The sequence below is a fragment of the Podarcis liolepis genome (genome assembly GCF_965112155.1).
Source record: "Podarcis liolepis genome assembly, chromosome: 10".
Taxonomy (NCBI): Eukaryota; Metazoa; Chordata; class Lepidosauria; order Squamata; family Lacertidae; genus Podarcis; species Podarcis liolepis.
The window spans coordinates 58,264,115-58,277,950 of NC_139562.1; the positions used below are offsets into that span (position 1 = coordinate 58,264,115).

Consider the following 13,836-nt stretch of genomic DNA (forward strand, 5'->3'; position numbering starts at 1 on the left):
GGATTCCGCTGGATCTCTCCGGGGCTTTTGATACCTTTATCCATGGTCTCCTTCTGGACTGCCTAGGGCGGCTGGGTCCCTCAGGGCTCTGTCCTCTCCTCCATACTTTTTCACATCTACACGAAGGCGCTTGGATGACTTGAATGGACAGCAATGAGGCTGTCGTGGGCTGGCTTGTTTTTAATTGTGGCACACTTTTAGTCTATAGATCATGCTGCGATCTATGAGGCTGGGAGCGCCGGCACCAAGTAGGGATGGCAGCCGTTTGGTGGCAGGAGACCTGGAAGCACATGCAGTAGCTCCATGTGTTAGATGGAGCATACTCTCTGTGTTAGATGTGTTAGATGGAGCATATTCTCAGCCCCAAGGGATCCATAGGCTGTGCCATCAGGTGTGCTCTTACTGCCAAATATATAAATATATCTATTTTTATATATATATATCTTACTGCCAAATATATAAATATATCTATATCTATATCTATATCTATATCTATATCTATATCTATATCTATATCTATATCTATATCTATATCTATATCTATATCTATATCTATCTATCTATCTATCTATCTATCTATCTATCTATCTATATATATATCTGGCTTCCTGAGGTGCGTGGGGCAGGATACTGTCAGGGAACTGACTTCGAAGCGAGAGGCAAAGGGGAGGCTCCCAGATAATGCTGGCGAAGGACCCAGCAGCAGGGGGAGAAACAGCTCAGTAGAGGGGGAAGCCAATCAGCGCAACACCGGGGATAAAGAGAGGCAGACGGGGGAAGTGGAGAGAGGGCTCAAGGACTCTTCACTGGACATCAGTGAGGAGAGCCCAGGTCCTCCGCTACCCATGCCTGCCCTGCGCAGAAGACTCCCGGCGCAGTGAGAGGAGGAGGAGACTGGGTGTCAAACAACTTTTATGTTGGAAGAGGTTCAAGAAATGCCCACTGACGGATTCTGCCAGTGACTGAGGCAGCCACCATGAGACGGGGCTGCGCAGTCAGAAAGTTTACAAGGCAAATTAACCGAGAAAGGCACCAGTTTATGCACGAGTAACTCATACCCATTACAGATACATATGCAATGGCAGAGCCTGTGAGTGCCTTGCAGCAGACTCCACATAAAACATCCTTCTCCTCTGTCAGATGGCCTGCTTACTGAGCATTCTTCTTGATTTGTTTCTGGAAAGATTACACAACCTTGGCTATTTATCGAGTATCCATTCCATTATTATTTATTTATAATAATTTTTATTATACAGTCCAATGATAGCCTCATTGTAACAATGCCAAATTAGAATACAATTACTAATACCAATCATTTGGATACCAAATTATGTAATTTAGGTGCTCCCCCACTCGTGCAAGAATTGATGGTTTGATGCTTTTCTTTATTTCTGCGTTCCAAAATCTTACTAATTTCAATTACACTCCAGTCAAGATAACAATCCCTCATACAACAACTGCAATATTAACAACTTTTATTCGTTTTGACACATTAAATCAGGGGTCAGCAAACTTTTTCAACAGGGGGCCGGTCCACTGTCCCTCAGACCTTGTGGGGGGCTGGGCTATATTTTGAAAAAAATATATGGACAAATTCCTATGCCCCACCCAGAGATGCATTTTAAATAAAAGGACACATTCTACTCATATAAAAACACGCTGATTCCTGGACTATCCGCGGACCAGATTTAAAAGGTGATTGGGCCGGATCCGGCCCCCGGGCCTTAGTTTGCCTACCCATGCATTAAATGATTTATGAAGCTACAAGTGAGGCATTCAGTCTATATCCTTATTCTTCCTGTGTGTGGCAATTATTCTGTCCATGGTGTTTCTGCCTGTCCTTGTAAAATGTTATGTCTATCTTTTCCCATTTGTTGCTGTTCTCCATCATGCCTTGGGCAGAGAAATATCCCATTGTTGTTTCAGAAATTCTCCATTGCTCTGCCCCAGACTTCATTGTTTTGCAACCCTAATAGCAGCTGCAAAAATCACACTGTCCAGCATCCATTCCAATTCATTTGTGAGGGGATTAAACAATAATGCATCAAGCAAAGAGGAAAAGAGACACGGAGGGATGAGGAAAATAAAAACCCGGGTGCCAATTTCTAAACAGTTGTTCCTGTAGCGACTGGCTGGCCCAGTTCAGGGGCAGGAGGTGCCCGATAGCACTGGACCTCCGAGAAAGCTGATGAAAGGAGCTCTGCTTCCTTTCCAGCCCACTGCGGCAGCCTGATAATGGTTACCTGCCCCCAGGTAACAATAGAGGAAAGAGGATACCTCATGGAGTGAGCCCTGCTTTCCATCTCTCCCACTGAGCCAGTCTGGGGAAATGACTAGTAGTGACAGCACACTCAGTTAGCAATGCTAATAATAATGCTAAAAACAAACAAACAAACAAACAAACAAACAAATTTGTACTTTGCTTTAACATTGTACAGGGACGTGGGTGGCACTGTGGGTTAAACCACAAAGCCTAGGCCTTGCTGATCAGAAGGTCGGCGGTTCGAATCCCCGCGGCGGGGTGAGCTCCCGTTGCTCGGTCCATGCTCCTGCCAACCTAGCAGTTTGAAAACACGTCAAAGTGCAAGTAGAAAAACAGGTACCACTCCAGTGGGAAGGTAAACGGCATTTCCGTGCGCTGCTATGGTTCTCCAGAAGCAGCTTAGTCATGCTGGCCACATGACCCAGAAGCTGTACGCCGGCTCCCTTGGCCAATAAAGCGAGATGAGCGCCGCAACCTCAGAGTCGGTCACGACTGGACCTAATGGCCAGGGGTCCCTTTACCTTTACCTTTAACATTGTACAATGGACACTCGGGTTGAGAACGTAATCTGTGCAGGATGCATGTTCGCAACCTGCAGCATTTGCAACCCGCAGTGGCGCGTCTGCGCACGTGCGGGTTGCGATTCGGCGCTTCTGCACATGTGCAAAGCACGATTTAGCGCTTCTGTGCATGCACGACCGCCAAAACCCGGAAGTAACCCATTCCGGTACTTCCAGGTTTCGGTGCGTCCGTTACCTGAAAAAACACAACCTGAAGCGTCTGTAACCCGAGGTATGGCTGTATTTTATGCCTCATGACTGCCTACACATGCACACACTCCCTCTCCAGATATTGTTAAAAAGCCTTTCAGAGATGTGTGGTTCCCTCACCTCCAGCGAAATGCCTAAGAGCATTAACAAAGGTGGGTTTATGTGAGCATAAACACTTGCCAGTTTTTGAATTCAAGCTGGCGTTACTCATGTGTGGAGATTGTTGGAGCGGAAAAGGAGTCTTACTGGAGGATTTTCTTCTCTTTGCCTCTGTTGCCTTTGGCACGCTGCGTTAAGAGTCACGGTTTTGTATTAACTCCTTTTCCCCAAAAGAAGTAGGTTTGATGAGTGTCCAAAATGATATAAAAATAAGAATGAGAAAGGTAACACTTTAAAAAGAGGATGGGACAAAGAAAACTGGGTAACTCGAAGCAGGGCCGAATTTAGGTTTGATGAGGCCCTAAGCTACTGAAGGTAATGGGGCCCTTTATATGTCCTTGGTCAACAACAAATTGTCACAAAACACTGTTTTGTGTTGAATATATGCTATATGGTAATTTATGGACCTAATAGGTATGTAAAGCCATTTTCACATGCAAAATGTAGGCACCCTATATATCGAGCAAACCAGTGATATTTTAGGGAGCAAGCTAGCAGGCGGGGCCCATTACGTACATCATAGGAGCCTACACGACACAAAACACTGTTGCTGTATGTAGGTTTTATTTTATTTGTTTTTAATCTTACGTTTTGGAAATGTACATCCAGGTTTTTCCCCTTTAAATTTTTTTGGCGGCCCAAGAGAGTGGGGCCTTAAGCTATAGCTTGTTTAGCTTATACATAAATCTGACACTGACTAGAAGGCAGTAGTAGCCCAGGAAAGTAAAACTGGAATGAACAATGAATAACAGTGGTGTTATTAGCAGCTCGTGGGGCTGTACTGCAGGCAGCCTGCCACTGGCCCATTGCACAGGCAGGCTGCAATCTATTTCCCGGGCCTGGGAGAAGCAGGGTTCACCCAAGCCTGGGAAAACCCCGTGTCTCCAGCACAGCTGCTGAATCTTGGGGCTGGCGTTGTCGCCGTCCCGCAATGGTGCCCGACTTAAAAGGTGAGTTTCATTGGAAGACAAGCTGTTGTCTATGTGGCACACACACAGTTAAAGGGTGCCTGGGATGTGACAAAGCCCAACACAGAAATAAAATCGCGCGTTTGTGATGAAATTAGTGTCCTCATAAAAAATTGAAACGGCTCGCTGAAAACCAGCTTTCTTCAGTGGGAGCTCTCTTGAATATTTCATCCCAAAGCCTCCCACTGTTTTTGCAAGGGTGGCGTTTCCAAAGTATGTAAGGCAGCGACTGAAATGACCTGCTGAGTATAATGCCAATGTAGTTCGGAGACTGCCTACAACTCAATTCCTGTAGGTCTCCCCCCCCCCCATGAAGCAGTTGCTGGAACTGAAGGTCCCTGCCTTCCCACAGCTGCATAGGTCTCCTCCTCTCCTGGGTTTCTTCCAAGCAATCGGAGACTGTGTCTGCACGAAGCTAACCTCTCCTCCATCCTTTTCATACCTCCTCTGGTTCTGAGAGACAAAGGGAGAAGGGAGCTTGTCGCAGCAGGAAAGGGAGACAACTGTGAATCTTCACCAGCCTGACTCATCTCTGCCTCTTGGTCTCTCTCCTCCCACCCTCCTTGCTTCAGCTTCTGCCTCTGATTCTGGGCTTCTCTCTGCCACAGATTCTCCCAGCTCACTTAAGCCCTGTTACCTCCTCAGTTTCTGACACCTCCTCTTCCCAGTCTTCTCCCTCTGACCTCTTATTGTCGTCCCACCACCAATCCCATGGCTCTGAGCCTTCTTCCCTTGGGGGTCCCCAGCCGGTTCCTTCTACCATTCATCTGCATCCAACCAGTCCATGACATTCAAGTTGGCTTCACATTTGAGGATTCTGCTTCACATAAAAAGCTGCCTGCCGTAAACCATGTCATTCCATTGGTCCATCTTGCTCGACACTGTCAGGCAATGGCTCCTCCTGATTTCAGATGCCTGAGATTGAACCAGGGATGTTCTACCTGCAAAATAGATGCTCTACTGCTGAACCACAGTCTTTCCATGTTGAAGGTTAAGGAATGGAAGGCTGCCATTTTGAAGGCTGAGAATAAAATTTCACCCAGATTAGAAAACATTGGTTTCTAATAGTCTTCTAGGTTGGGAGCAGTGAGGAGCATGTTTTGCTTTCTCTTGTTGGGATGTGACTTGTTCCAGTTTCTGGAGCTGTCCAGATTGGTGCGATAAGCCGTTCTTGAGCGTCTTAACACAGCTTGTTCTATTTCATTCTGATTTCTGCTTGTGAGACATTGTCATCTGGCTGTTGAGGGGTTAATCTCAAGACCACCATATGGTGTGTATGTAGGTTAATAGGAAAAGTATTTTGGCTTGAGGCAGAGGTTAGACCAGATTCTTTAACTAGGTCATAGTGCAAGGCCACAAATAAATTAGAGTGAAAATTGAGGCATTTTCCAGTACTGAACCGTGAGTTAAATGGAAAGGAAAGAAGACATTGCTTGTTTTACATGTACAGTGGTACCTCAGGTTAAGAACTTAATTCGTTCTGGAGGTCCGTTCTTAACCTGAAACAGTTTTCAACCTGAGGTACCACTTTAGCTAATGGGGCCTCCCGCTGCCGCTGCGCCACCGCCGTGCGATTTCTGTTCTCATCCTGAAGCAAAGTTCTTAACCCGAGGTACTATTTCTGGGTTAGTAGAGTCTGTAACCTGAAGCGTCTGTAACCTGAGGTAAAAAGGTAAAGGTACCCCTGCCCGTACGGGCCAGTCGTGTCCGACTCTAGGGTTGTGCGCCCATCTCACTTAAGAAGCCGGGGGCCAGCACTGTCCGGAGACACTTCTGGGTCATGTGGCCAGCGTGACGAAGCTGCTCTGGCGAGCCAGCACCAGCGCAGCACACGGAAACGCCGTTTACCTTCCCGCTAGAAAGCGGTACCTATTTATCTACTTGCACTTTAGGGGTGCTTTCGAACTGCTAGGTGGGCAGGAGCTCACCCAGCCGCGGGGATTCGAACCGCCGGCCATGCGATCGGCAAGGCCTAGGCGCTGAGGATTTACCCACAGCGCCACCCGCGTCCCTTTTGCAACCTGAGGTACCACTGTATAAGTAAGTAAAATGCTATTGCATATTGCCCAAGACCTTTGTGAAACCTCTCACTTCATCCAATTCCATCCTATAAACACAGTCAAAAGTAACTTTTTTTAGAATGTTTTTAGAATGTTGCACTATTTTATTGTTGTTAGCCGCCCTGAGCCCGGCTTGAGCTGGGGAGGGCGGGATATAAATATTAATAATTATCATTATTATAATGTGTTAACTATATTCACAAAAATCAACCACCATTAAAATCCACATTTGCTGCATCTTAATCAATTCAGTTCAAACTACGGTTAAAACACTTGCATGTCATTTTCTAGCTGCTGTGGCAAGCAGTGCCACCATATAATTAATATGAAACCAATTATTTGTTAATAATCTAGTCATAGGATCCTGAGCTTTTTTTTTCCAGAATCTTGTGATAGAATATATAAAAAGAAAAATGGCATAGTCATGGTGGGAGGCAATTTTGTCTAACTGGGTTTCACCACAACCAGCAGCCTTTATATCGATGCTGAGCAGGGTAGGTATGTTGGCAAGGCAGCTATGGCAATGGCTCACGTCTCCAAAAGGGTATGGGAGAATGTGATGCTGGTAGACGAAGGTCTACCAGGCTTGTGTGTTGAGCCCGCTGCTTTATGGAAGTGAGTAGTTGTCAAGGACTGGGCAGAGGAGGAATGGTGGAGACCGCCTCCCCAGCTTGACCCTTCCAGGGAGGAGGAAGACAGTTTAGCTCTACAACAGGGGTTTGAGGGAGACCACAGCTCAGAGGAAGATGAGGGGGAAAGTTGGGAAATGATGGGAGAGGAGAAGGAGGAAGCACCAGGGAGCATAGCTGTCAAGTGTCCCTTATTTGAAGGGACAGTCCCTTATTCCAGCACCATGTCCCGCTGCTGTCCCTTATTGATGGATGTCCCTTAAATGATGTCCCTTAAATTTCAAAGGAAACAGCTTCTCTCCCTCCCTCCCTGCTGGCCAGCAGGGAGGGAGGGAGGCTCCAACTGTGTTGCTTGGCTGTGTTGCTCATCCAATAAGAAGTCTAAGAATGACTGGGGGGTGGAGCTTGCATGCCTTGTGTGGGGCTAGTTAATGCAAGCTGAGGGGTTTTTTTTGAATGCTGGACGCCATTTTGTTGCACGTGCTGCTGCAAACTTTGCAGTGCAAAGCCAGGCTGGGGAGCCATCTTAAGCTGAGGCTGCATAGGCCTTGTGGTGCATGTGATTCAGATTCTATTCAGTTGAACCTCTGGTTACAAAGTTGGTTGGACAGTGTTCTTGAAGCTACCAGCATGAGTTTGACCAGACTGCAGGAGGACAGGAAGACTGGAGTGCCTGGAACAAGTGAGGCTGCAGGTCACTTATTTTGGCTGCTGGTCCCTTATTTTCAAGGCTGCTGGTCCCTTATTTTCAAATCTGTAAGTTGACAGCTATGCCAGGGAGGTGGCAGCTGATGGACACAGTGCCTTTAGAAAGCATTCCAGATCCCCACCTATCCCAGAACCTGGTGAGCCTTGAAAGTAGGAGAGCAAAAAGCTCAAAGGCAGAGGGCACTTAGCAGGAAGAAGAAGAAGAGGAGTTTGGATTTGATATCCCGCCTTTCACTCCCTTTAAGGAGTCTCAAAGCGGCTAACATTCTCCTTTCCCTTCCTCCCCCACAACAAACACTCTGTGAGGGGAGTGGGGCTGAGAGACTTCAAAGAAGTGTGACTGGCCCAAGGTCACCCAGCAGCTGCATGTGGAGGAGTGGAGACGCGAACCCGGTTACCCAGATTACGTGACTACCACTCTTAACCACTACACCACACTGGCTCTCAATGAGAGACAATGAGATTGATGAATGAGGAAGTAGGAGAGACAGAGGCTGGAGATTCACTTGGGACAACGCCATTATCCAAGAGGCAGGGTTATATAGCCTCTCTCTGTAAATACTGGACGGTAAGAATCATTTCCTTGTCTTTGTACGTTCCTGGCAACCGGCCAGGAGTCGCTGGCAGCAGCCTGGCAGTCGTGGGCGACTTACAACCGTCAGGAGCGATGCCTCAGTGCTTTCCACATGTGCTGTGTCAGGAAGATTTTGGGTATCACATAGCAGGACAGAGTTTCAGACAAAGAAACACATTGCCTATGTTTGCACGCCTGTCTCAGTGATGTCGATCCTGGCTTGGTCATGCCCACAGCATGGAAGATGGCAGAATCCCCAAATATATGCTTTATGGGAAACTGGAGCTCACCAAGGAAGAGAATTCCTATCCTTCCAGGTTGTTTCCAGATGCAAACGGTAACACTTTGCATTATGGAAATAACATTGACTCCGTTCTGAAGCACAGATAATAAACGAAGTGTTTCCCTTTGATAAAACTTGATAGATTGTAGTTTAACCATCAGGGACATTTGCTGGTCCTGTTTGGCATCAGTGGAGATCATATCATCATCCCATTGAAGTATAGCAGATAGCATTGCACAATTTATTTCAAAGTGTGCCAAACTTGAGAAGCTTCCTTCCCATCACCCCCTCCCCCTTTCCTGCTCCTGAGCCTTCAAGAAGGCTGCAGTCTTCTTTGAATATTTTCCCTTCACAGGAGAAAGTCATTAGTGCACAGCGGAGGGTTTTAGAACTTCTGTGCAATGTTTTATAGGTGTAAATTGGAAGCTAAGTGATGCCTCTCGAGATTTTTTGTGGTTTCTTTTAAGCTGAAATCGGAGGTCATCTCTATCAGAAATGAGGGGAATCATCATTTTAATAGGTAATCTCCATGTTGTCCTACAGGCGATGTTATTTTGCTACCCTCCTGTCATTGTTGTTTTAAGAATTACGCTTTGGACTCAGCAATGCAGCTGCAAATAAAATGTTTTATGTGTATTTTAAGTGCAATATACAATGTGACACTAGATGGCAATGATGAGCCTTATGGAAAATTCAATGTATTTTTTAAAAACGCTTTTTAAAAAGGCATTTTAAAAATGGAACATTTGAAGTATAAAAAGCTACAGGCTGAATCCCTCATTCCCTGTACTGCTTTCTGACTTCTGTCTTGTCTGGATTAAGCTTCAGTCAGTTCACCCTCATCCTAAACAGGCCTGAAACCAGATTGAAATGGATCTAGATGATCAGTCTCCTCCAGGGACATGTACATGTTGGAAATGAAGAAGTATAGCTACCCTGAAAATAATAATAATAATAATAATAATAATAATAATGCAATGAACATTGTAGATAAGGCGGAAAGGGAGAGAGATTGTCTTGACAGAAGGGCTCTTTAGGAAGTGCATGAATGCTGCATGTGCATCAAAATGTAGCAAGCCAGTCCTGTTGCATTTTATTTTATTTTGCGGCCCTGCAGCTCATTCTGCTAAGGGGGCTTCTGTTCCAAAATTCTTCCCTGATGGGACCCACGGTCCCAGGACAACCAATCAGGGAGCCTGGTATCCGTGGATCTGCCTGTTTTGTAGCCCACAAAGAACTAAATGTTGTGCATGTGATGGCCACACCTAAGGATAAATTGCTGGACCACAAAGCAATTTATAGGGGCTTGTTTGCAAGGAAGGCTGCAGGATGTGGGAGATTGTTCCGCCAACACAGACTGCTGCTCTTTTAAGAATCCTCCCCCTACCAAGTCCTTTGCTCCCTGAAATACTTTTGGGTCTGTTGTGGTTTCCTCTGCATTTTTCTGTAAATCAGAAGGGACAGAGGAAAAAGGCACAGTCTAATGTGCAGGATATGCAAATGATCGCAGTTTAACTATGCAAAGCCTATTTGCTTCGGAGCAGCTCATTGGTTGCAAGCTGACACAGGATAAAATGTGGTCATTGGGTTTACAGAGACTACTGTAAAATAAATTAACTGCAAATTAATCTCTCTCTCTCTCTCTCTTTCTCTTTCCCCATGAGAGACACATTTTGCACATTTCACACCTGTTAGGAGGAACAACATTTTCTTAGGAAGTTACTGACATTAAAACTGATGAATCTGAGCATATTTTAAACACAGTTTAAAATAGGTGTGCAGGTGGTGGGGGATTTGGTCGTGATTCGTAAGTTTTTTGTAAACAGCAGCGACGTCAAAGTTGCTGTTTTACAGCACATATTTTTGGCTCAAGCAGGAGAGGAAAGCTACCTAGTCTGGCAATAGCAACTATCTTGGCCAAAAATAACCACATCACTTTTTCATTTTTAATAGTGGCATCTGTTTTCCCTTTTAGACTCGCCTACTCGGAGAACAGCTTAATGCCAAAAGATCCCCCAGCACATGGTCTCTGGGGGCTCTGAAAGAGTCAGCCAACAGACTGCTACAAGTGAAGAAGGAATCTACTGGGGGATGTGAAATGGTAAGTAAGGATAGCACATCTGCCCTAACATTTACGGTTGACTTATGTGCTGGTTTTCTAATTCAAACAACGCCATGGCGTTTGTCATTGCCAATGACAATATACCATGATGCCAACATCTTGACTGATCTCAAGCTGATTCCAGGCTGATTGCAGGCAATGAACTTAGCAAAATTTCTCCAATGAAAATAAAGGTAAAGGGACCCCTGACCATTAGGTCCAGTCATGACTGACCCTGGGGTTGCAGCGCTCATCTCGCTTTATTGGCCGAGGGAGCCAGCGTACAGCTTCCGAGTCATGTGGCCAAAATGACTAAGCCGCTTCTGGCGAACCAGAGCAACTTACAGAAACGCTGTTTACCTTCCCACTGGAGCGGTACCTATTTATCTACTTGCACTTTGACATGCTTTCGAACTGTTAGGTTGGCAGGAGCAGGGACCGAGCAATGGGAGCTCACCCCGTCGCGGGGATTCGAACCGCCGACCTTCTGATCGGCAAGTCCTAAGCTCTGTGGTTTAACCCACAGCGCCACCCGCGTTCTGATGAAAATAGGGACATCCTACTCCATAATGATGATGATATTATTATTATTATTATTATTATTATTATTATTATTATTATTATTTACCCTGCCCAACTGACTGGGTTGCCCCAGCCACTCTGGGAGGCTTCCAACAGATATAAAAACATAATAAAACATTAAAGATTGAAAAAACTTCCCTATACAGGGCTGCCTTCAACTATCTTCTAAAGGTTGTGTATTTACTTATCTCCTTGGTTCAGGGGTCACATAGCTCCTTTGAAAATAGAGATGTCCTAAGGAAAAGCAGGACATCCCAGGATCAAATTAGAAACCAGGATGGCTTCTGTAAATCTAGCACTGTCCCTGGAAAATAGGGATACTTGGAAGGTCTGGACTTGGCTACCATTTTGAAGACATGACCTTTAGTGTATCTAAAGATGCTATTATTACTGGTATTTTATTTATTAAATCTCTATAGTGCCCTTTCACCTGAGCATCATGGGGCAGTTTACAGTATAAAATCACAAAAAGGAACAACAAAGTAACAAGCAAAAACAATACCCACCCAGAATTTAAAAGGCCATAGATCATTTATTTAGCCAAAGGCCTGGGAGAAGAGGAATGTTCTTGCCAGCACCTAAAGATATGTAACAAAGGTGCCTGGTGAACCTCCTTGGAGAGAGCATTCCACAAGTGGGGAGCCACCACAGAAAAGGCCCTGTTCTTGCATTGCCACCCTCTGGACGTCTTGTGGCAGAAGCACACCAAAAAGGACCTAAGATGATCATAACAAGGTTGGGGGCGGTTCTTATGGGGAGAGGTGGTCCTATTCATTTCAGCCTGTAGGACTCTAGGGCGCACTTCAGCAGAATGAACAGGAGGCATCCCAAACACAGCAGGGGTGGCTTAATGCCATTTTAATACACATTGCCATCTAAAGTGGGCAGTCCCTGTAAGGTCATTCAGCCCAGAGGCTAACATTACCTAAACTGCATCGCTGCTTCAGATTTACTCCTTAGGTACTACTATACATTTAAAGCACATTCAAACTGATAGAGCACTAGATCAACAGAACACTTTCATCTACTTTAGTTGCACAAACCTCCATTTCCAGTACGGTGATTGAACCACGAAATACTGACAACCTGGAGGCAACCCCTAACTGTCTCATTGAAATCCCAACATAAGGTTGTCTCAGCCTATATAATCATTATTAAGCACAGGTTGGCTCGTGCTCAGGAACAGATGCTGAAAAGGTGCATACAGTAATTTATTTTTCAAATCCCTAAATGAAGAGGAGGGGAGAGCCATCTACATTTGTATTGTGATGCTCCTATCATTTCCCCTAAATCCCTTGATAAAACCATCTTCTATTGTTATTCTTTTGGAAGAAGGAACCAATGAGAGTATTTAGCACAGATTGTATGCTTTTCTTAGTGATCCCCCCCCCCAAATAATAATTCATGCCTTCGTTTGTTTCCCAAGTGTTTTGACAGGAAAACCTTAAAACATCCTTGTCTCATCATTCTTACTCATCCAGTTATTGGGGTTTTGGGGGTTGTTTTTTTATGTTCTCCCCTGCTTGATTTTAAACAGCATCTTTCAACAGAAACCCTAAGTATTTTTACAGCCAGGGCTTTTAAAAGCTCTGAGCTCTTGAGAATTTCCTTTTCCTGACAGTTATGTTAATGATGCCATTTTAAATAGCTCGCTAATTTTGTTTACAAAGGCACATACTGTAACGTCAGCCTCCCGGTTTAATATCTTCCAATATCATCATTGTACTGATCTGCTCAATTACCTTGCTTAAGTATGTTCTCTTTGTCTGCAAACGCAGCTCGGCCCACACGTTTCGCGGCGCATGCCAAGGAGAAGCAAGCAAATGTTTCTCTTTTCCCTTTTAGAATAATGAAGTCTGGGGGGAATAGGCCAAAAGCTGTCATCTGAAATACAGGGCTGCAGAAGCAATGGCAGAAAATAGAATTTATTAAAAAGAAAAAAGGAGAAAACGCACAAGTGAGTTTACAAAGATGGGCTAAGCAGCTTTAAAATAAATTATTTCCCAGTAGTTACCAGACTACAATCCCATCCTGTTGGAAGTTTAAACGTAAAAATGTTGAGCGATGTTGTTTCTGCAAGGCTGAATCTACACACATATATTAAAAAAACACTGTGAAAATGCTTTTTAAAAAAGATTTTAAAATATATATGGAATTTGTTGTTAGCCCACCAGCGCCATCTAGTGTCACATTTGTAGAATGCACTGAAAACACACTTAAAATGTTATCTTTGCAGCTGTATAGCTGAGTCCCAAGTTAATACTCAGGTTAGATCCTTGTTTAGGGAAGAAAATGGCTCAATTATTAGATTCTGTCTGCTTTGTAAGCAGCAGTTTTATGTTGTGAATTGCCCTGAGATTTATGGATGAAGGTTGGTATACAAATTTAAATACTAATACTAATATACTAATACTAATAATACCTGTCTGGGGACATGATTCATGCCGTTGTATAAAGAGTGTATAATGTTCAAACAAGATCTTATGGAAAGCATGGGAAGGTGCCATGTATCAAGTCAGATTATTGGCTCACCCAATTCAGTACCATCTTCTTTGAAGATGGCTGTGGTCCTTCTTGATTGTTCTCAACCCTACCTGGAGAGGCCAGGGAGTAAACCTGCATTTTGCATACAAAGTACGCCGCAGAGCTGCTGTGATTTTCCAAAGGCACCTACAGTAGCTGCCATTGATGAGCAGAATCAGACAGAGTGGGTCACTTGAGGCTGCTGCTGAAAACATC

General features: G+C 44.7%; 1 protein-coding gene across 3 annotated transcripts in view; it reads left to right on the forward strand.

The window, feature by feature from the left end:
* The window catches only part of LOC310687917 (uncharacterized protein), a 69,155-nt gene that overhangs the window by 34,447 nt on the left and 20,872 nt on the right, over positions 1-13,836 (forward strand). For all 3 annotated transcript variants that reach the window (XM_083463874.1, XM_083463876.1, XM_083463875.1), the window contains exon 3: positions 10,390-10,515. In XM_083463874.1, the coding sequence (XP_083320000.1) occupies positions 10,390-10,515 (126 nt within the window). The remainder of the gene's footprint in view (positions 1-10,389; positions 10,516-13,836) is intronic.